A 19195-nucleotide genomic window follows, 5' to 3' on the forward strand; every position below is an offset into this window, starting at 1 on the left:
TCTGCTATAGCCTAGGTGACTGATTCACAATTTGGTTTTGTCTGATATCAGATATTAAATAAAGAAAGCCAACTGGCTGATTGATTTGTTTTAATTGAGAGGGAAAAAAAAACAGCAAAAGCATTTCACTAGCTGACCAGGAGACGGCGACAGCGTGGCATCTGAAGACCATGGATTGTTTGTTCTGCTATAGCCTAGGTGACTGATTCACAATTTGGTTTTGTCTGATAATAGATATTAAATAAAGAAAACCAACTGGCTAATTGATTTGTTTTAATTGAGAGAAAAAAAAACATCAGCAAAAGCATTTCACTAACTGACCAGGAGATGGCGACAGCGCGGCATCTGAAGACCATGGATCGTTCTGCTATGCCGGTTTAAAAAAAAAAAAAAAAAAAAGTAATTAGCTAGGGGTCAAAGGTCAAAGTTTACGGTTCAGAGTTCACCCAGGGGTCAAAGGTCGGTTCAAAGTTCACGGGGTCATGTGCACATTTTCGATTTTTAACTAGAGTGGAAAGTTCAGGGTTCAAAGGTCACCCAGGGGTCACCCAGGGGTCACCACGGGGTCACCACGGGTCACCGCGGGGTCACCGCGGGTTCAAAGTTCAGGGTTCACTTTTTTTTTTTTTTTTTTTTTTTTTTTTTTAGGTTAACCTTTATTTAACCCAGTGCTTCTCAATTATTTTCTGTTACGCCCCCCCCTAGCAAGAAGAAAACTATTCGCGCCCCCCCTCCCCACCGTGACTATCCTAACTTGTCTTGTAAGTCGTAAAATGTTGCACTGTCGCAAACGTGACAGAAGTAACAATGAGAGCGCCACTGCCCCCTGCTGTAGTAAACGCGCAATTACACTTTATTCTAGTACTGCCAAAAAAAAAGCCCAAGGGGGGCGCGCCCCACTATTTGAGAAGCACTGCTCTAACACGATGGCGGGTGTGGCACTTCACTTTCAGTTCCATGATTTTTCCCTAATGGGGTGGCCTGTCACGTGGTACGCGAGTGTGCAAAGCGCCATTGGACGAGCAGGCGAGGGAGATTTGAATTGGTGGATGTGACGTTTCTGCCATTGTTCCCTTCCAAAGTTATCAATCCTGAACTTGTGCATGCGTGTGTGTCAAACTCTCAGTTGTAATGCCGGTTCCCATGTTTTTACCTTCCAAGAAGAGCTGGAGAAAAACATGTGACGGGAGCGGGGAATGTAAAAGACGCCACTATGTTTGACAGTCGCCGTGGCGTGATCAGGTGAGTCGACACGCACACATAGCAAGCTGATTGTCCCATTACGTGTTATGTCTGTACTCCAAAGTATTTTTTGTTGCAGGTAGAGAGAGACCCAAGTGCATGCTGTTGCAATGCTTGTGTGCTGGGGCAGATGAGAGGACACCTGAGAAGTCCTTGAGAAGGTAGGCCAAGAAGATGTTTGCTTCTGTGGACATGCCAAAGCTCATCCTGCAACCTTCCGCATGAGTTAATTTCCAGAAAGGCCACCCACTCTGATGTGACTTGTTGTTTTGGTGCCCAATTATGAAGAGAGCAATTAAAGAAGAATTCAAATGCGTAAAAGGAATATGCAAATGATCAGTGGAGGCGTTTGACCGATAATGTCGCATCTCTAAGCGCTTTTATTTGTAAGTGAAATATTCCCTGATCCACCGTGACAAACAAACAGAAGCAATAATCCTATTATGTTATTTGTTTGTTGGGGGGTGATTTTTGTTTTCCTTCTACAGTCCATTGTTATATTAATTTGGTGATGATAAGCCTCTTCAGTCATAAAACAGTGACCATGTAACTGGCCAGCAGCCAGTGCTCACTCTTGATTGGTTGCTTAAATGTCAGTAAGCAAAATTACTCTGGAGGACCTGGAGCTTTCATGGCCATGCTGGCCGGATAGCTCCGGTTCCGTCTGATCCCGTCGGGCCCGAAGGGGGAGCCGGATCTGCGCAGCCCCCCTAAAGGCCCACCCAAGATGGGGCCGGCACTGGCCGCTCTGGCCCCGGCGACCCCGAGCCGTTTCACCTTGTCGAGGAGGTTGAGGTTATGCACGGTGACGCTCACATCAGTCTGGCTCTGGCAGTCCCGTCCCCTCTGACGCCCCCTCGTCACCCCCGTCACCTCCTTCAGGATGCTACGTGCCGGCTTGGAAGCCAGGAAGTTGTCATAAGAGGGGCTCTTGAAGTCAAAGCCCATGGAGGTTGCTACGGCTGAAGCCCCTTGTCCTGTGGGGGAGTTCGAAGGGGTGGAAGGACGCAACGAGTCGGGGTCGGAGGGTTTGTTAGGAGTGATGCAAGTGCTGAATAAAAGCCCCTCGTTGGCCTGACTGCCATCCAACCCCTGATGCTGGTGATACATCGCTGCAGAGATCCCTCTCTCCTGTAGGAGGCGCACTAGGCCCAGGCAGGTGCTGGTGGTACGTGTGGCATCTCTGCAGACCAATGGAATACACATAAGGTCATCTTTAGCGTTTTTTAAGTACATTAAGGAGCTTTTGGATGTTTTTTTTTTGCCTGAGATTTGTTGAAGACTCAGATGGCCTAAGACTGAGCCTGCGGGGCGTGCAGGGTGTTGCGGCGGGCGTGCCCAGTAGCGAGCTGGTCATCACGCAGGAGGACGACGCGGGGATGGCGTTCAGACTGTCGAGCAAAATGAGCCAACTCGGTACAACAAAAACAAATATCTTGGAATTATTTTGGATGACCTCTATTAGCGGCTTACCTGGGGGTGACCCGGGTCTGCTCGTCAGTCGGATGCAGGATGCGGCAGGTTGTAAAAGTGTAGGTGGAGCTTGTATGGGCCATGCATTTACCTGGATAGTAAGCAGCTGCAAACAAAACGAAATATTGAAAAATAACACACTTCCTTCATGGTTGACTCCATTTTTGTTTTGTCTCACCCAGCGCATCAGTGTTGCTCAGATGTGGGGACGAAGATGGGGGAGAAGCTGGAGCCAAGTGCGGCGAGGGCTGACCCAAGCTGGAGGAGGTACAGGGCACAGCCGGGGAGGCCGAAGATGAGGTGGTGGGAAGATTCTGGAAGTACTGCTCTCCTGCTTCGTCCTCCTCAAAGCTGCCCCAGGAATATACCTGCGGACGACATGGGAGGGCGTGCAGTGTGCAAACTGGTGAGCCGTGATCAGGTGGGTGTGGCTAACTGGCAAAGTGGAGGGAAGTGGAGAACCTGTTCAAGCTCCAGTTCGAGTGGTCGGTAACCTTTTGACACGACCCCGGGTCTGGCGTCCAGAATCACCCCGAGATGGGGCTGGGCTAATTGCTGCCAGTGATGCAGGGTGGCCGAGCCTACGGTGGAAAAACACGTATGACGGCTTTGTGCTGATGGTGCCCGTGATGTGATTGGATGAGATACATAAAAAGTGAGAGATGGTGGTGATCAGAGTGAACAAAATATGATAAGACAGCCAAAAAGCAACAGAAGAAGAAATGAAATTTGAATGACAGAGAATGTTTTATTAGTCAGACATGGTGAAATGAAGAAAGGGAAAGTACACAATGTGGAGCGAAAGAACATAAAAAAGAGGGGACTAAAATCAAAGCAAAAATGAAAATGACAGCATTTGGTGAAGCGGCACAATAAAATGAGAAAGAATCAAATGTATCAATAAATTGTGGACTGGTATAGCATCACACTGAGATAATTACAATATGGTCATGGCATCAACATGTTCTCTTTTTTTAAAGCAATTCTTGTGTTATGAAATATTCTGCTACATGTGACGCAATTTTTTTAGAGCCACGCTCTGGGCTTGGTGTCCCTGCAGAAAGTGTGAGGTGACGCAAAGGCGCCTGACTTGTGGTGATGCATGAGAGACCAGAAAGAGTTGAAGAGCATGAGCGAGGGTAGCGTGCCCTTCCCCTCACTGGCCGCCTTCCTCTTCCTGCTCCCTGCCTTGTCCCTCGCCCACCTCCTCCCCCTCTCCCTCTCCAGCCCAGCTCCGGTCTTTCTCACCCAGCCCCAGCCTCCCCCTCGTTCTCCCTCGGGTGTCTGCCCCTCCCTCCTCCTCCTCCTTCTGCTCTCTCGCTCCTTTTTTGCCCCGCTCTCACCTTCGAGCGGCTTGACAATCTGCAGTTTGTCCGGCAGGTAGGGCCCCCTGGTGGCCCACAGGTGAAGGTTCCCCAGCGACATGATGCTTTCCGAGGGGGTCATGAGGCTCCCTTGGCCCGCCGCGTCGGGAAGACCGCCGCCTCGCCGCCGCTCCTCCTCGAAGAAGCGCCGCTCGCTCAGGTTGTTCTGACGGCGCAGGGAAAGGCGCCGTAGGGCCAGACGCAAATCCTCAGCTCCGTTTGCCGTCTTCTCTCGGCCCTCTGCTCTCCTGAAGGTTTGAGAAAGGTTAAAAAAAATGCTCAAAACCTGTCGTCGATTCACTCACCTCTCCTGATTGGACGCCGTCTCCATGAGGATGGTCTGGGCGCGGTTGTCGAGGGCGACGCCGTCCCCACCCAGGTCGCCTCCGCACAGGCTGGAATGAGGGCTGGTGAGCCCGCTGGACATGGGCGAGGTGCGCGAGGAGAGCGACTGATTGGAGCCCGGGATGTTGGCGCTGGTCGGGGTCAGAGAGCGCTGACGCACCGCCTGGTTCACGTTCTTGACCGTCTCGAAAATGCGCTTACGTTGGACCCTGCCGGTGTAAACAAACACGATTTTAATAATAATGAAACGTATGACATTCCGAATATAAAATGAAATATGCATCCATACTTTTGCTGCTCACAGTCAGGGTCGTCTAGGCTCAGCTCCTTCCTCATGGTTCCCTCGATCTCCGCAGCCAGGGAATCCTGTCAAACACACACCCGAGGTGCATTTTGTAAACACACACGTGCATTCAGAGTGTGAAGACGGCGCTCGAACACTCACCATCGGGTACAATCCAAGTGGATGGAAGCGTCTGGGTGTGCCCGCCGCATAGTTTTTGTTCCTCAGGTTCTTCAGCTCCTCCTGGGCCTCGTGCAGCATTTCAATACACTCAGAGTACTTCTCCTCCAACTCTTGCAGCTGGTGGAATTGTGATTTTGAAAGGTCATCTCATATTGGAGAGTTGAATTTTAACACTGTCGCCATGACAACCTGAGACTTACCTCTGCAGTGAGCTGCCTTTGCGCATCCTTGGCCGCGATCAGATGTTGTGAAAGTTCTTCGTTCTCCACGGCAAACTGCTCGCACGCGCACACACACACAAAGTTTGGGATAAGCATAGGAAACAATGGACTGTTTTTTTATTTTTATTTGTATGACTCACAGACTTGGCTTTCTTCTGCAAGTCCACAATTTGGGAGAGCAGGTGCGTAATCTCCTCTTGCTGCCGTGAGGCATCGTCAGTCTTGCGAGCGAGCTCCTCCGCTATTGTCGAGATCTGAAGACTGGACAACCCTGCAGGAAAATAAAAAAAGTTGGAGTTGAAATTGAAAACACAAAATCTAAAGAGACAACAAATCAAGCTTACTGAGTTCCTTCACGCAGTCGTTGACAAGCTGTTGCTCCTTCTCCTCGTACGTCTCCGTCTCAGACTTGAGATGGCTCGCCTGCACACGGGAATAAAACACGTCAGGATGATGTCATCATGACATCAAGAGAAAAAAACTCCACCGGCGTACCTCTGAGCGAAGCGACAGGTTCTCTTCTTCCAGCTCTTTGAGTTTCCTCTGCAGGGTGTCGCTCAGGAAACCTCCAGCGGCAGCGTCCACTCGACTCTTCTTCCCCCTTTGAGCACATTGAGAACAAAATTAGCAACTTATACAGTTTTATTTTGTGTTCCACCCTGATTAATATAAAATTATTGCTTTGGTGGCTTCTGGTTGCATTTTGGTGCTCACCAAGTAAAGGGAAGAGCATCATTTTGTCAAGTCTACCGCCATCTTGTGGCATCTATTGGCAATTACAACAACAATAACCTACTTGGGTGGATGTCAACTCCACACAGATTTTAGCACTTTTTTTTTTCCACAACTCGCCTCTCAAACTAAGACGTGGCTCATTTGCATATTTTCCTGTTCTCATCTTTTTTATGAAGTAACGTTGACTAAATATGCTGACTGACGTCGGGGATCCGCCGGACTCCTCCTCGCTCTCGTCGGCAGCACTGGTGTAAAACTGAAGCAGCTCATCCTTCAGGTTCAACTCATGGTGCAGTTGGGCCACCTGCCAGACCAGAAGATCACACTCAAGTCAAGATGTTGCTCACTTGAATCTTGTGTGTGTGTGTGTGTGTGTGTGTGTACCTCCTCTGTGATTTGTCCCACTTGCTCCTCCAGGTAGTCATTGTGCTCCGTCAGAACTCGATTCTTTTTCAGAAGAGACTGACCGATCCTCGCAGCCAATTCCAGGTCTCTCTCTTTCTAACACACAAGACCAGAAGCTACATTTAGACTCTTTTGATGTTGTTATTTGATATTTATAGCGCAAATGTTTGAGGTCCAAAAATACTTCTCACACACATCAAAACATCTGAGACTATTCTTTTCTCTTCACAACTTCTAATAGACGTGAGCTCACCTCTTCCAGAAGACGTGTGACAGCGTCAATGTCACTGAAGGTCTTTGTCATCTGGCCCACTCGGTCCGCACACAGCACTGCGAGGAGACACGCACGCACACACACACGGACGAGGAAGAGGCGGTTAGCGAGCGACATTATGCAATTTTTCCAGCTCCCCGGAATATTTCTCTCAGAGGTCGTGCCAGTTCAAGTTTGCGTGTGGCGTTCGTCAGTAATGACGCCAACAATGTTGTTGTTTTCCATGGCGCACAACCCGCGGGCGCTTATTGACGTTGTCCAATCGATGATCGGCTCTCTGCGACATTACAGTTGCTACGTGGTTTATTTTAATCGCCGTTTTATTTTAGAGATGACCAACGATACTCGTGCTTGACAACTGTCAAGATGAAGGATTTATCGGTGCACAGCTTAATACGTAAAACATAATTGGTGTTAAGTTTCATTTTATGAATTAAGAATTAAAACTGAAATAAAATCAATGTAATTGCTCAGTTTTTAAAATCGCCTAGAAACAAAACAGCTTTTACCTTTCGTATCCTCCCGAGAAAGGCGCCGCTCATCCGACCTTAAGGTCTCCATCGCGCTCTCACTTCCCATCTCCTCTATTGAGTTCTACGACTGGCGTGTCACATTCTCATGACTCTAACCCCCCCCCCCCATATGACGTGTGCATAATCAATTTTGGAGAGGAGACCAATGACTGACAACGGAGGGATAGTTGAGGGAAAGTTGAACTTGTACATGAAGCTTTCTGAAGTTATCGATGAAAGACTCACAGAAGTATTTGAGCGTCTCTTCTATCTGCTCGGTGGTTAGGTCGAGCGGAGCGTCGGCGGCCAGCAGTGGCGTGTGCAGCCAGTCATCGCGATCGTAGCCGTAAACCGTGTCGGCTCGCAAGCGATAAACAGGCAGCTGCTCCTCCAGGAGGCTGATGATCTCAAACTCGGGCAGGTCGGTGCTGTTGCACACATCTAAAAGCACACAAACATGCCACCACTTGTCTAAACAAAGCTCCTCACCTCACGATACTAGAAGTACCAGGAGATTACCGGATGACTACCTGTGATGGTCTCGGCGTCCTTGTAGTCAGAGAGAGCCTGGTACACTTCAGGCTGACTGGACTCGCCCTCCCCTACATATTGGTCCTCAACACTGCGGGCCCGGTCAGGGCCAGGCTCCGGATCCGGGTCGGGGTCAGGGTCTGGGGTGGGGGGCTGAGAGGGGGCCGGGGAGGCCAGCTTGACTCACCTATCACAGATGCAGGGAGATGCCGGCCATGGTGCTTTTGCACTGACTAAGAAAGCAAAACAAACACACCCACGCAATTAAATGGGAATAGCAATCGAAGTCCGATAAATGTTTTGTTAAGACAAAGTTTTCTGCGATCAATGCACTCTCAGTCTTTACGTTGAGTGCTGCTGACTCAGCCATGGTGCCAGCTGCATACTTTAAATCATGCAAAGACGCATTAATCCCTCCTGAAACATACTAATCAATCAGATTAAACTAAAGCAGAAAACTTTGACATTCGAGTATACTACAGTAACAAAAATGCACAAGGTGACACCTACATACTCCTAATATTATTTGTGCCTTAAAAAATTCTAACACTTTACTAATAGCACAGATACCAACTTGTGGAAACTTTTTCCTCACTAGTAACATTTAGTTTTCCTAGGAGTGTGCAAATAGGTCATACAGAAGAGTAATATAATTTCTTTTTTGACTAATAAGTCAGAGTTTCTGCACAGGGTACACAGAGCATCGAGGCTTTTTATGAAACGTCTTTCCATCCAAGGACTTGATGTGGTAGGGTCATTTGAGGGTGCGGCTTCATCCCCATCCCCGCGTGACGTCACGGATGCGGGTCTCACATGATACAATAAACCTTGTCCTTTTAGGGTACACGAAAAACAGTAGCAGATGGAATATAATCACGACTAATATGTTTGAATCAGAAGATGCTACTTACCGTCTCCCGGGCTTAAATAAGATTGCCCAAATCGCTTCCGTCTGGCTGGACGATGCTCACCCGTGTCAGTGTTCGCAGGCCGGAGGAACACGATGGTGCAAGCGGCCACCGTGGAGCCAACCCAGAGATCGGAACAGCTCAGTGGACGGTCAAGGTCACGTTCGAGAGCTTTCCGAAGTCGCAATTGGCCCGATCCACTTGTCTTGTCCCGCAGCCATCTCTTGTTTTTTTCTGTCAATTGGCCACTCCAACGTCAAGGCAACGCAAATACGGGCACGACAACACTTCCGGGTTGGGCTTTCAAAATACGATACTTGAGAATGAACCGGAAGAAAGTAAAAGCATCGCATTTCAAAATAAAAAAAAAATGCTAAAAAGCCTTACCAAAAAAATCCACTATTCAGTTCCTTTATTTAACAAAATGTAAAGTATTAGAAGGAGACAAAACCACAGCAAAAGAAAAAAGGAATGTGATTCTTTTGCGTGTTCAATGAATCTGTTGTCTGCGACGAGAAGGAAATACATAAATTTCCAGTGCTACGGAATCATTGGCTTTTAAATGTATGTCTAAACAAGAAATGACATGTTTAAGGAAAACTAATTCAATTCCTCCATTTAAACTTTTCAACATGAGGTAATAATCAAAGCTTGAGAGCTATGAATTTCTTACTTGTGTGAAAGACGACAGGTGTGTGGACACGACGGAGAAAGAATACATTCTAAGTGCTTTCCACTTCAGACTGCCACAGGAAAAAAAAAGCAAGGAAGTGTGTGTTGCATAGCGGTCCCCAAACAAACGCACACAAAAATATGTAGAGGACATTAATATTACTGGCTAATATTGGTGACATCTTTAGAGTTCCGTCAAGTAGCGTTCACAATACTACGTGTAATGTAATGGTAATGGCTCTTGAAGCGATCAAGTATGAGGGAATGTAAAATCAGTTAGTAGAAAATCAAGATGTCACGTGGTCAGTTACTTTCAAAACTGATTCGATTTGATGCTGTGAATGTAATGTGAAGGATTCAAAATCTAAATGCAACGCGAGACTTAAAAGAAGAGTTTGATTTCTGAATACCGAAAAGGAGGCGTGTTGAAAGGTGTTTGTTGTATTGTTATCATTCCTGCGTGGCGACAGGCTGTGGCGCCTCCACGTGCGTGTCCGTGTTCTGTTTCGGTTTACAATTTGTTTCTTTGGAGCCACCTTCGGGAAGAGCGTGACTGGCGCTGCTCGTGGCGGCGTCCGAACCGCCTTCCGGCGCAGAGTCCGTGGGCGTCGGGGAGGGGCGTTCCGAGTCGGAGGTGGGCGCCGCGGGTGTGCTGCTGAGCTTCTGTACTTTCTTGTTGAGCTCGTTGCGTTCCAATTTGAGGGCGCGCCGCAGCTTCTCCAGCCGCTGGACTTTACCTTGAAGCGCTTCGAATTCGCGGTCCTGAATGGATTTCTGGCCGAGGAAACATGAAAACTAACGTTGCGTTTCCACCAAAATGCAAAACCTCTCAGCAGAACATAGTGTTTTGAGTTTTGCTTCATGGATTTTTGCTATTTGCGTCAGTCCTCAAAATATTGGGCACCGTTTATTTGAGTTGTCATTACCTCCTCAGCCATCTCCAGAAGAGCTCTGTTGCTGCTCTCCCACCTGGAGCGATACATGGCTGTCTCCTTCTCCAGCTTCTTGATCTTTTTCGTCATCTGTTCAAATGTTGAGGGAAGTGCACAAAGTCAAAGCTAGGCCAGACGCGGCTCCAGTAAAGACGTCAGACTCCTCACCTTCTCCATCTCCTGCTTGAACGTGGCGAAAACCTCGTTGCTCTTGGACAAGGTGGTCTGGAACTCCTCGAACTTCTCAGTGTACAGGGAGAGCTAGGAAAGCGCAAGACAAGCTTTAGTGGTGCATTTCAAGTCAGCGTTAAAATGGAGCAGTAGCAGAGCATTATGGGAAACCTGCTGTTTGAGGTGACCTTCCTGCTGCTTCATCAGCTCGCACATGCGCTGAGACTCGAGCGCCTCTTGCAGCAGCTGATGAAGAGAAAAGAGTTGAGCCCTCGCGAGAACGGACGCTTGCGCCGACGTGCGTGTCGTCATTTACAAAATGTTTCTCGGCGTCGTGGCGTTCCTCCGACTCGTTCAGCAGCTCCTGCGCCTGGCGAAGTTTGGTGTCCACCAGCTGCTGCTGCAGGTCCTTGTGCTTCACCACTTTTTCGATGTGCTGGACAAGCAAGGCGCATTTAGCCCAGCTGAAATGTTTCTTTTTCACACTCGAAGCGGCGACGACGCACCTCCTCTCGCAACTTGAACTGATCGTGGAGCTTCTTGAGCTTCTCGGCCAGCTCCGTGTTCTCCTGCCGCAGGCTGGCGTTCCTCTCGTTGTGCTGCTCCATCTGAACCTGGATGTCGTTGAGCGTCGTCTGAAAGTGTGAAGTCACCTCTTTTCGTTTCTCTTCCTCCAGGCGGGTCCTCTGGATGCCTTCCTCCTGCGGAGGGAAAAATCAAATCCAAACTAAAGTGTAGGGGATGGATGACACGTGATACAAAAAAACAAAAGATAAATTGTGACATCTGAAGGGCTACACTAATGCGTTCGTTGGGCTCCGTGAGTGTGCGCACCTTGAGAGCTCGGTTGTGTCTCTGCAGCTCCCGGCAGAGGCTTTCCAGCTTACTGCGAGCCAGAATGGCCTTGCTGTGTTCATTCCTCAGGCCGTCCTTCTCCTGCACCACCTGCGTCTGCTTCTTCTGCAGCGCCCGCATCTGCTTCTGCCTGTTTCGGTGCTCCTCCAACTTGTTACCCAAACACACCAATGCCGTTAAGAAAAGCACATTTTCTGATTTTGAAGGGAGAAAAAAAAAATGGAGAAGAAAATGCTCACCAGTTCAGCGTACTTCTTGCAGAGGCCTGTTAGCTTCTCCTCGGGGGTGCTCAATGTGTTGAGAGTCTGCATGAGGAGGGTGATTTCTTTGCCTGTAAAAAAAAAAAAAAGACAGGAATAGAAATGTATTTCATACATTTGCTAAATAAAGTATAAATTGCAGACCAGTAGATAAATGAGCTTCCTGTCTGTACATTCAATCACAACTTGTACCATTTTGGGGCAATTATTTTTGGTATGTTGCTGCGAGCACTTTTGCCACTCTTCCTCACCCAGGCCCTTGACTTTTTTCTTCTCCTGCATCTTCTTCTGCTCTTTGTTTCCACCGCAAGCGCCTCCCTGGTCTCCGTCTTCCCCATTGTCATTGTTAAGCCCGTTGAAGTCGAGGCTGAGCGACTGGCCGTTGGCCAGGGCGTCATCCGAGTGTTTATCTATGCAGTAGATGCTGAGGATGTCTTCCAGCTGCCGGCTCAGCTCATTGACCTTGTCACGAGACCGTGCTGCCGCCGCTGAAGAGGTAGAGGCATTGGTTAGAAGAAAATGCATACCCAAGTTACACTAATCTCCAGTAATAAATATTGTTCCAGGATTTTACCTTCACTCACTGCCTCATCTCCTTCAAGTGGCATTTCGGATTCTTTGGGGCTACTGCTGCTGTCCACGTCGTCCTTCGGAGCCACAACGGCCTCTGTCCCTTTTGATGTAGTCGCCACATTCTTGTCACGGGTGACCGACTCCTTTAGGTCTTGCTTCTTCGTCCCAGCATTCTGTTTTTTCTTGATTTTTGAAATGGATACATTTGTTTGCAGGTTAATACGGTGCATAATGAGGATTGCTGCGAGTTTATCCATTAGCTGTAAAGTCTCATTTCGCCTCTGCTCAATGAGAACCAGTTTTAAGTTTAATCCTACTAGTCTTCCCCAACAGCAGAAAAGAAACGCGCTGTAAATGGTGACATTTAACTTGGTGTATATAACTATGCAATGAAATACATGAATATGTTAACGCAGAATTTGACCTTACCTTTCCTTTCCTTTGTACTTTACCACTCATTGTCAGAAGAAGGTAAGCAACAGTATGGGCAAAATTATCTCGAGATGCAGTACGTCACTTCAGTTATAAAGAACATAAATAAGAAAAAAAATACGTTTATTAAGTCCAATAATTTGAACAATATCCGTTCTTTGTACGACACAATAGACTATTTCTGTAGACTCAAAGAGTGAAATGCTTGCTAACAGCTTGACTGGACGTGAGCTCGAGGATGCAGACTTCCGGTTAGAACTTCGTCTTCTTCGTTTGTTTCAATGGTGGTTTTACTGTCATAGACGCACATACAGCGATACCGCTTAGAGCGCCCAAAAATACATTGAAAACGCCGCCATAGTGGATGTGGCAAAAATGGAAGGATCGTTGACTTTGCCACATCCAATATGGCAGCGATGTTGACGTACAACATGTCGCCTGCGGAGCTGCCTGACAATAATTCCTTAATATTTTCTGTTGTTTCCCGGAGCGTTCATACATGCATATAATAACCAAATCTTTAAAACTCATCAAACCAAGTTTATTTTAAAAATTACAATTAAAATGAACAAACCATAGGATACACACTTATCATTCTCCGGTACGCCACAGTTTATGTCCTTGTTTTCTGTCTCGTAGTAAGCAAGTTCTGTTGAATAAATACAAAAAACAAAAACCTTGTTCTTGCATCCACACGGACATAAATGCATTGATTTCCAAAAGTATTTCGTTTAGGCATATTTTGTCGCTAGCTAAGAGGGGTCCTGATTCACGTGTACCAGAAACTACACACGCTCCAGGTCTTTAATATCTCAATGCGGCTCTGCGGTTAAAAGCATAATATTGCAATTTCACTCTTCTTACCGAAGTTGTACAGCACTTTGAGTTATTTGCGTTAACCACGCTGCTTCGTATACTTTGCTCAAGAATTGCAATCTTCTCCAAAATGGGGAAAAGAAGCAGACAGAGACAGAAAAACCAACCCACTGGCAGAGACCACAGAGACAACGCTGTAAGAGTCACTCTTCTGCTATAAATCTTGGAAGAAAAACTCGGAAAACTCGAGTTGCAATCTCCAGCCTTTCTAATAATGCTGTGTTGTTTATATAGAGCATACAAACAACTGTAGTTGCTAACAGTGCAATGCAAAGCTTATTTTGATTGCTTTATTACCACAGGCTAAATGTCGTTCATTCAAATGATCCGATGCTCTTTATTCCAAACCAGAAAGAAAACAAATTTGTGGAAAACTCTGTTTTTCAGGGCTGGGGTGCTGGTTATGCTGACATTGTTAAGGAAAACAAGCTGTTTGAGCACTACTACAAGGAACAAGGTTTAATTCCAGAAGGAGAGTTTGAAAGGTTTATGGATGCCATGAGAGAACCACTTCCAGCCACCATACGCATCACTGGATATAAAAGGTAAGATGGCTACAACATACAGGGATCTCCCACTTTTTGGGATAGCATCGACGTCTGTCCCTCTCTGGTTCCAGCCACGCCAAAGAAATTCTTCACTGCCTGAAGGAAAAGTACTTTAAGGAAATTCAGGATTTGGAGATTGACGGTCAGAAGATCGAGGCTCCGCAGCCTCTTAGCTGGTAATCTTCATCCTGAGATGGTTGCAACAAGCGTCGTCACACGAAATGCTCACTCCGCCCACTTTTCCAGGTATCCCGACGAGCAAGCCTGGCACACCAACATGAGTCGTAAGATTATTAGAAAGTCTCCCCTGCTGGAGAAGTTCCATCAGTTTCTTGTCAGTGAGACAGACTCGGTGAGTTTGAGCCAAGAGAAAAACGAACAGTGCTTTTAAAGACTCTAAATTCTTTTCTTTACCTTTTGCAGGGTAACATTAGCCGTCAGGAAGCCGTCAGCATGATCCCGCCGCTTCTCCTGAAGATTGAGTCCCATCACAAGGTCCTAAGATTCATTGAGATGCACCCGTAGAACCGTACAATAAAGACACATGTATATTTTTGTGTAGATTTTGGACCTGTGTGCAGCTCCTGGCTCAAAGACAGCTCAGCTGATTGAAATGCTTCATTCTGACATGGACGTGCCCTTTCCAGGTACAGTGTTTTGCGTGCTCGCGTAACGAATTAAACTCACAAATCAAGGCGTGACTGTATCGATACGTTCCAGAGGGCTTCGTCATCGCCAACGACGTGGACAACAAGCGCTGCTACCTTCTGGTGCATCAGGCCAAGCGTCTCAATAGCCCCTGCATCATGGTGGTCAACCATGACGCCTCCTGCATCCCCATGCTGCAGATCCAAGACGCGGACGGAAAGAAGGACATCCTCTTCTATGACCGCGTCTTGTGCGACGTGCCCTGCAGGTCTGAAGAAACGGGCATCTTTTTGTCCTCGTATGGAAGGGAATAGAGAAGTTGGCCGTTTCTCAAGACAGTTGCTCTGTTTTCACGCAGCGGGGACGGCACCATGAGGAAGAACATCGATGTGTGGAAGAAGTGGACGACCAGCAACAGCCTGCACCTTCACGGGTGAGCGGAGGCAGCGATTATGGGTTTAGGCGCCCTCTTAAGTAATCAAACAGTTTTTTGTTGTTGTGGTTAATCAAATCGCTTTTTAATGGCTACGGCGAGTGCTCTTGCGGCGCTAATTGTAAAAGTTGGTTTCCCCTCACAAGTCTCCAGATGCGTATCGCTGTGCGTGGCGTCGAACAGCTGGCCGTGGGTGGCAGGATGGTCTACTCCACCTGTTCCCTCAACCCCATCGAGGACGAAGCTGTCATAGCGGCACTCCTGGAGAAAAGCGAAGGTATTAAGCGGCGTTTGGTGGGGGGGGAGTGCAGCTCCTGATGTCACTCATCATGTGTGTGTGTGTGTGTGACCTTCAGTTTACTTACACTCGCTTGTCCCATAAGGAGCATTGGAGTTGGTCGACTGCTCTTCCGACATGCCCGGCTTGAAGTGGATGCCCGGCGTGACTTCCTGGAAGGTATGAAGATGTTATTTTAATCGCTACGATGTCAAATGGTCGGATAATGTGCTGAAAATGATTGCCCTATCTCCCCAGCTGATGACTAAAGAGGGCAAGTGGTACGCCGACTGGTCGGAGGTTCCCACCAGTCGCCACACTCAAATCAGGCCCACCATGTTTCCACCAACAGATGCAGAAAAGCTGGCTGGCATGCATCTGGAGAGATGGTAGGGACTGACCTGCAGGGGGCACTGTTGGCACATACTTTGCTTTATTAAATGCTTGGGGGGTAAATCTCAATTTAGCTCTATACCAGTGTTTACCAGGTTTTATTTGCGCCAAGGCACATTACTTTAGCAATATCACCAGAATAAATACTCAAATAATGATACGCTTGGCTGCATTTAGTGACATAATGACTTCTGCAGTGTGGGAAAACAAATGAATTGAAATTGAAATGTCACATTTGAAGAGAGTCTTTTCTCCTCAGTATGAGGATTCTGCCGCATCACCAGAACACGGGAGGGTTCTTTGTGGCTGTGCTTATGAAGAAAGCCCCAATGCCTTGGAACAAGAGATATCCCAAGGTATTTTGTCATTTCACAGATGATCTGTCACCAGAAGAGAGAAAACCAAGAACGGCACTGTTCACCTGTTCGGTTCTCCTCCTCACAGCTGGTAACAAATTACACTTACCTCGACTTGTCCTGCTCATTTCCAGCTGAGAAAAGAGGCCCCGTCTGGCTCCGAAGCCCAAACGCAAAGCTCCCTGGTGGCTCCTGCAGAGTCTCCCAGTCTTCCCGAAGGGGAGCAGATGCAGGAAGGCGGCGCTGAGAGCAAAGCAGACGTGGAGGAGGCCCAGGAGGGAGCACCCAAAGGAGCAAGTTCCAGTGATAAACAAGATGGCGTCTGCGCGTGAGTCACACTGCTTGAGGAAAGAAAGAACAGACTAGATTTCACACTCCTTTCATTCCTTAGACCTCCACCCTCCAAAAAGTTGAAGCTATCTGGATACAAGGAAGATCCCTTTGTGTTCCTCAATGAAGAAGACCCCGTCTTCACCAGCATGCAGTGAGTTTTTTTTTTTTTTAAATTCCATCAAAAAGATCGCAAGTCAAAATTAACATCTCGTTGAATTTGCTCTAGATCCTTCTACAACTTGTCTCCAAACTTCCCCAAGATGAACGTGCTGACCAGAACGCACGAGGGCAAGAAGAGACACTTGTACATGGTGTCCAAAGAGTTGCGCAACGTCATGCTCAACAACAGCGAGCGCATGAAGGTGCCTACTAAATATAATCCTCATTAATTATGGAATCCCTGATTATGATTCAGGAAGTGTACTACTGATGGTAAAAATAGCAGCCCACTGCAAAGACCTTTTTTTTGTTTGTTTTTTATATATATATCTGTCCAACACTCCCTTCTAGGTGATAAATACAGGTGTGAAAGTGTGGTCTCGCAACAGCGACGGGGAAGAGTTTGGTTGTGCCTTTAGACTGGCCCAAGAGGTGATTAATGATTAAATATCTTTCACTTTGTCTCGGAAGAACGTAATTCAATTACATGGGGAGAGTATTGGATTTTCGAAGTCACCCCTCCCCGTTCTCCACAGGGTATCTACACCTTGCAGCCGTATATTCGCTCCAGAATTGTCACAGTGAGTGTGGAAGACATCAAGGTGTTGCTGACTCAGGAAAACCCCTTCCTAAACAGATTAGAAGATGATGCCCGCACTCAAGCCCAAAAAATAGGTGCGTTAAAAAAATGTTTCAGCCTACAATACATAATTTTTTGTCTTAATTCTTAATCTATATATATCTTTTTTTTAAAGTGATGGGCAGTATTGTGTTGAAGTACATTCCTAATCCCAAGTAAGTATTTTTTGGTGTGTTTTGGACAGCCGTTCTTTTTTTTTTTTTTGGGTGGGGGACAGCTGATTTCTGTGTGTTCTACCTTTCGTTTGCCAGTAAGCCAGCAGAGCCTCAGTGTCCCATCCAACTGTGCGGCTGGAGAGGAAAGACGTCCATCCGGGCCTTCGTCCCCCGCAACGAGAGGTACCACTACCTACGCATGCTGGGCGTGGAGGTCTTCCGGGACAAGCAGGGGGCCGGCCGGAAGCCAACAGACGAGGAGGCCAAAGAGAAGGAGGAGGGCGGGGAAGAGGCGATGGCCGAGCAGAAGGAGCTGCATTTGGAGAACGGGAGTGAGAACGGATCATCAGAAGCCAAAAAAGATGGCGACAATAAAGAGACTTGTGTGTGAAATTGGAAGAAGAGGAGGAAGGAGGAGCTTATTATTCACGAAAATGTTGTTACAGATGGAAGACAGCTTGGCTGTAATTATTTTTTTGGGATCCCCAATGAAGAGGACTTTTTTGTGATTTAATTACACAGTCTGCTTTAGTCCACCTGCCGAGTGGCGTAAACCTATTTTCTGTTTTGCATTTTTAAAGAGTTTTATATTAAGTCTTATCTCATTTGGTACACCTGTATGAGCGGAAACTCAGCTGAATAAAGGTGTGAAAGATTGTTGGTTTCATATTTTGGACAGATGGGATCATGAACAAGATAAGCGCGACAAGATGGAGGGATGATATTTAACTTATTTGCGCATGTGGGTAGAGGAAAAAAAAAGATTAAAAATGTGACTGAATGCTTCTGGGTCGTACATTAAAAATATTCAAAAGTCTCAAATGTATTTAAGACAGCGGAGTACAGTGTTTTGTCGGTGGCTGGTCGAGATCTTATTGCCTGGTGGGGTTACCATGGCAACGGCTGTTATGACAACAAGGACTCACCTCAGAGAAGATAGACACCCACACCTTGCAGCATCCTGCACAAATCTGGAATTTTGTGAAGCAAAAATGAAATTAGGGAGGATGAATGAGGAGATCTAAAAACATTTTCTTCACTTTATGTAGAGAAGCACTTTTGCAAAATGATAGAAGCCTCAGGGAAATGAAAAGATTTGATGTCAGGAAAACGTGTGGGATGAGAAACCTGAATCGGAAAGAACATTTAGACGTCTTTAGAAGTCGTGCTTCACGAGAACACTGCAGCGGAATAAAAGCCATGACATCACCAATACTTGTCATGAAGTGCACTTGAAGTAGCACGAAGTGCCGCTAATGCATGTTTATTCCTTCTTCATCCCTCTTCCTCCTCCTCCTCATGTGAGACACTTGCATGCTCCATGCCCATTCGTCCACATGCGTTTATGTTTGGGATTATATAATCCAGCAGTTACGCAAGGCCACACTGACTGAGCCAGGCGGATTCACCCAAACACGCACACATAGTGGCTGGAAAATCTTGTGTGTGGATTAACCCAATCACCACACACCGCAAAGGCCTTTTCTAAATCTCTGGCTATGCCTGCTGGCTTTATCTGATAATTGTGCAAAGCCTGTTCTCATCCTTTACAAAAATTAGTCAATGTCAAAGACTGTGCGTATAAACACACGTCTCGGCCTTCATCTCAGCATTTGATCCGGTGACGCTGCAGCGTTTACACCCTTTAATCCTCATCCACTTCCTGCGACACACTCTCCGGGTTTGACATCTCTGAGCCACGTTCATCTCGAGTGCGTTGCACAATAGAAGAGTTGAACAAATTGACGCCCGGAGAGGCGGACTTCAGTGCTCTTTTACATTGATCACGTGTGTGTACAGTCTTCTAAACACACTTAGAGAATAATATTGTATGTGTGCAGTAAGGACCTAGTACTTTAGAAAATCCTCGTGTTGAGTTATTCAAAGCGGGACGATACTTGACATTTTGGGGCTAATTTTCTTTTTAATTATTATAACAAATTTAAAGTGTTGGATTAGAAACCTATTATTATTTTTGAATGTTTAACTTGACTGTGCACTTAGAA

At 46.9% G+C, this 19195-nt stretch overlaps 3 protein-coding genes and 2 long non-coding RNA genes across 7 annotated transcripts in view; 2 read left to right on the forward strand and 3 right to left on the reverse strand.

Moving 5' to 3' along the window:
- Positions 1-1100: 1100 nt before the first annotated feature.
- LOC133144765 (uncharacterized) lies at positions 1101-3591 on the forward strand. The gene is made up of 3 exons (XR_009710768.1): positions 1101-1242; positions 1322-1403; positions 2898-3591. It is a non-coding gene; the product is annotated as an uncharacterized LOC133144765 (long non-coding RNA).
- Positions 1600-7746, reverse strand: LOC133144763 (trafficking kinesin-binding protein 1-like). The gene is made up of 18 exons (XM_061267673.1): positions 7568-7746; positions 7284-7478; positions 6505-6581; positions 6231-6347; positions 6050-6150; positions 5607-5712; positions 5456-5534; positions 5252-5382; positions 5091-5165; positions 4870-5007; positions 4714-4790; positions 4385-4633; positions 4059-4327; positions 3178-3296; positions 2894-3083; positions 2716-2821; positions 2508-2633; positions 1600-2425 (listed from the first exon to the last, which is right to left on the reverse strand). The coding sequence occupies exons 3-18, from the start codon at positions 6553-6555 to the stop codon at positions 1849-1851; spliced, it is 2511 nt and encodes an 836-aa protein (XP_061123657.1). The 5' UTR covers positions 6556-6581; positions 7284-7478; positions 7568-7746; the 3' UTR covers positions 1600-1848.
- A 1127-nt stretch (positions 7747-8873) lies between these two features.
- On the reverse strand, positions 8874-12647 carry txlna (taxilin alpha). Its single transcript, XM_061267674.1, has 11 exons — positions 12369-12647; positions 11941-12121; positions 11618-11854; positions 11346-11437; positions 11086-11256; positions 10758-10952; positions 10568-10687; positions 10423-10497; positions 10249-10341; positions 10075-10170; positions 8874-9922 (listed from the first exon to the last, which is right to left on the reverse strand). Exons 1-11 carry the CDS (start codon positions 12396-12398, stop codon positions 9599-9601), a joined length of 1614 nt encoding a protein of 537 aa, XP_061123658.1. The 5' UTR covers positions 12399-12647; the 3' UTR covers positions 8874-9598.
- Positions 12648-13128: 481 nt separating this feature from the next.
- On the forward strand, positions 13129-17846 carry nsun2 (NOP2/Sun RNA methyltransferase 2). Its single transcript, XM_061266886.1, has 19 exons — positions 13129-13383; positions 13635-13792; positions 13867-13971; positions 14042-14147; positions 14219-14290; positions 14358-14442; positions 14516-14711; positions 14802-14876; positions 15023-15153; positions 15260-15333; positions 15412-15542; positions 15806-15902; positions 16037-16230; positions 16294-16386; positions 16462-16597; positions 16746-16826; positions 16931-17069; positions 17150-17189; positions 17286-17846. The coding sequence occupies exons 1-19, from the start codon at positions 13318-13320 to the stop codon at positions 17578-17580; spliced, it is 2274 nt and encodes a 757-aa protein (XP_061122870.1). The 5' UTR covers positions 13129-13317; the 3' UTR covers positions 17581-17846.
- LOC133144314 (uncharacterized) overlaps positions 15008-19195 on the reverse strand; it is a 194888-nt gene continuing 190700 nt past the window's right edge. For all 3 annotated transcript variants that reach the window (XR_009710650.1, XR_009710649.1, XR_009710651.1), the window contains 5 exons: positions 18116-18160; positions 17272-17502; positions 16012-16243; positions 15242-15926; positions 15008-15137 (listed from right to left, as the gene is read on the reverse strand). This is a non-coding gene — a long non-coding RNA (uncharacterized LOC133144314). The remainder of the gene's footprint in view (positions 15138-15241; positions 15927-16011; positions 16244-17271; positions 17503-18115; positions 18161-19195) is intronic.

Source organism: Syngnathus typhle, linkage group LG20 (genome assembly GCF_033458585.1).
Source record: "Syngnathus typhle isolate RoL2023-S1 ecotype Sweden linkage group LG20, RoL_Styp_1.0, whole genome shotgun sequence".
NCBI classification, from domain to species: domain Eukaryota; kingdom Metazoa; phylum Chordata; class Actinopteri; order Syngnathiformes; family Syngnathidae; genus Syngnathus; species Syngnathus typhle.

What these genes read in the sequence shown, in the direction of transcription:
- LOC133144763 (XM_061267673.1), bottom strand. Translation starts at nt 6,555, where the DNA reads ATGACAAAGACCTTCAGTGACATTGACGCTGTCACACGTCTTCTGGAA. An exon ending in ACCTGTCGCTTCGCTCAGAG is followed by an intron (nt 5,535 to 5,606) that starts GTACGCCGGTGG and finishes TCCCGTGTGCAG; the next exon opens with GCGAGCCATCTCAAGTCTGA. An exon ending in AAAGGCAGCTCACTGCAGAG is followed by an intron (nt 5,008 to 5,090) that starts GTAAGTCTCAGG and finishes CAATTCCACCAG; the next exon opens with CTGCAAGAGTTGGAGGAGAA.
- nsun2 (XM_061266886.1), top strand. Translation starts at nt 13,318, where the DNA reads ATGGGGAAAAGAAGCAGACAGAGACAGAAAAACCAACCCACTGGCAGA. An exon ending in GAGACCACAGAGACAACGCT is followed by an intron (nt 13,384 to 13,634) that starts GTAAGAGTCACT and finishes TCTGTTTTTCAG; the next exon opens with GGCTGGGGTGCTGGTTATGC. An exon ending in CATGGACGTGCCCTTTCCAG is followed by an intron (nt 14,443 to 14,515) that starts GTACAGTGTTTT and finishes GATACGTTCCAG; the next exon opens with AGGGCTTCGTCATCGCCAAC.
- txlna (XM_061267674.1), bottom strand. Translation starts at nt 12,398, where the DNA reads ATGAGTGGTAAAGTACAAAGGAAAGGAAAG. An exon ending in AGATGAGGCAGTGAGTGAAG is followed by an intron (nt 11,855 to 11,940) that starts GTAAAATCCTGG and finishes CTACCTCTTCAG; the next exon opens with CGGCGGCAGCACGGTCTCGT. An exon ending in GCAAGAAGTACGCTGAACTG is followed by an intron (nt 11,257 to 11,345) that starts GTGAGCATTTTC and finishes TTGGGTAACAAG; the next exon opens with TTGGAGGAGCACCGAAACAG.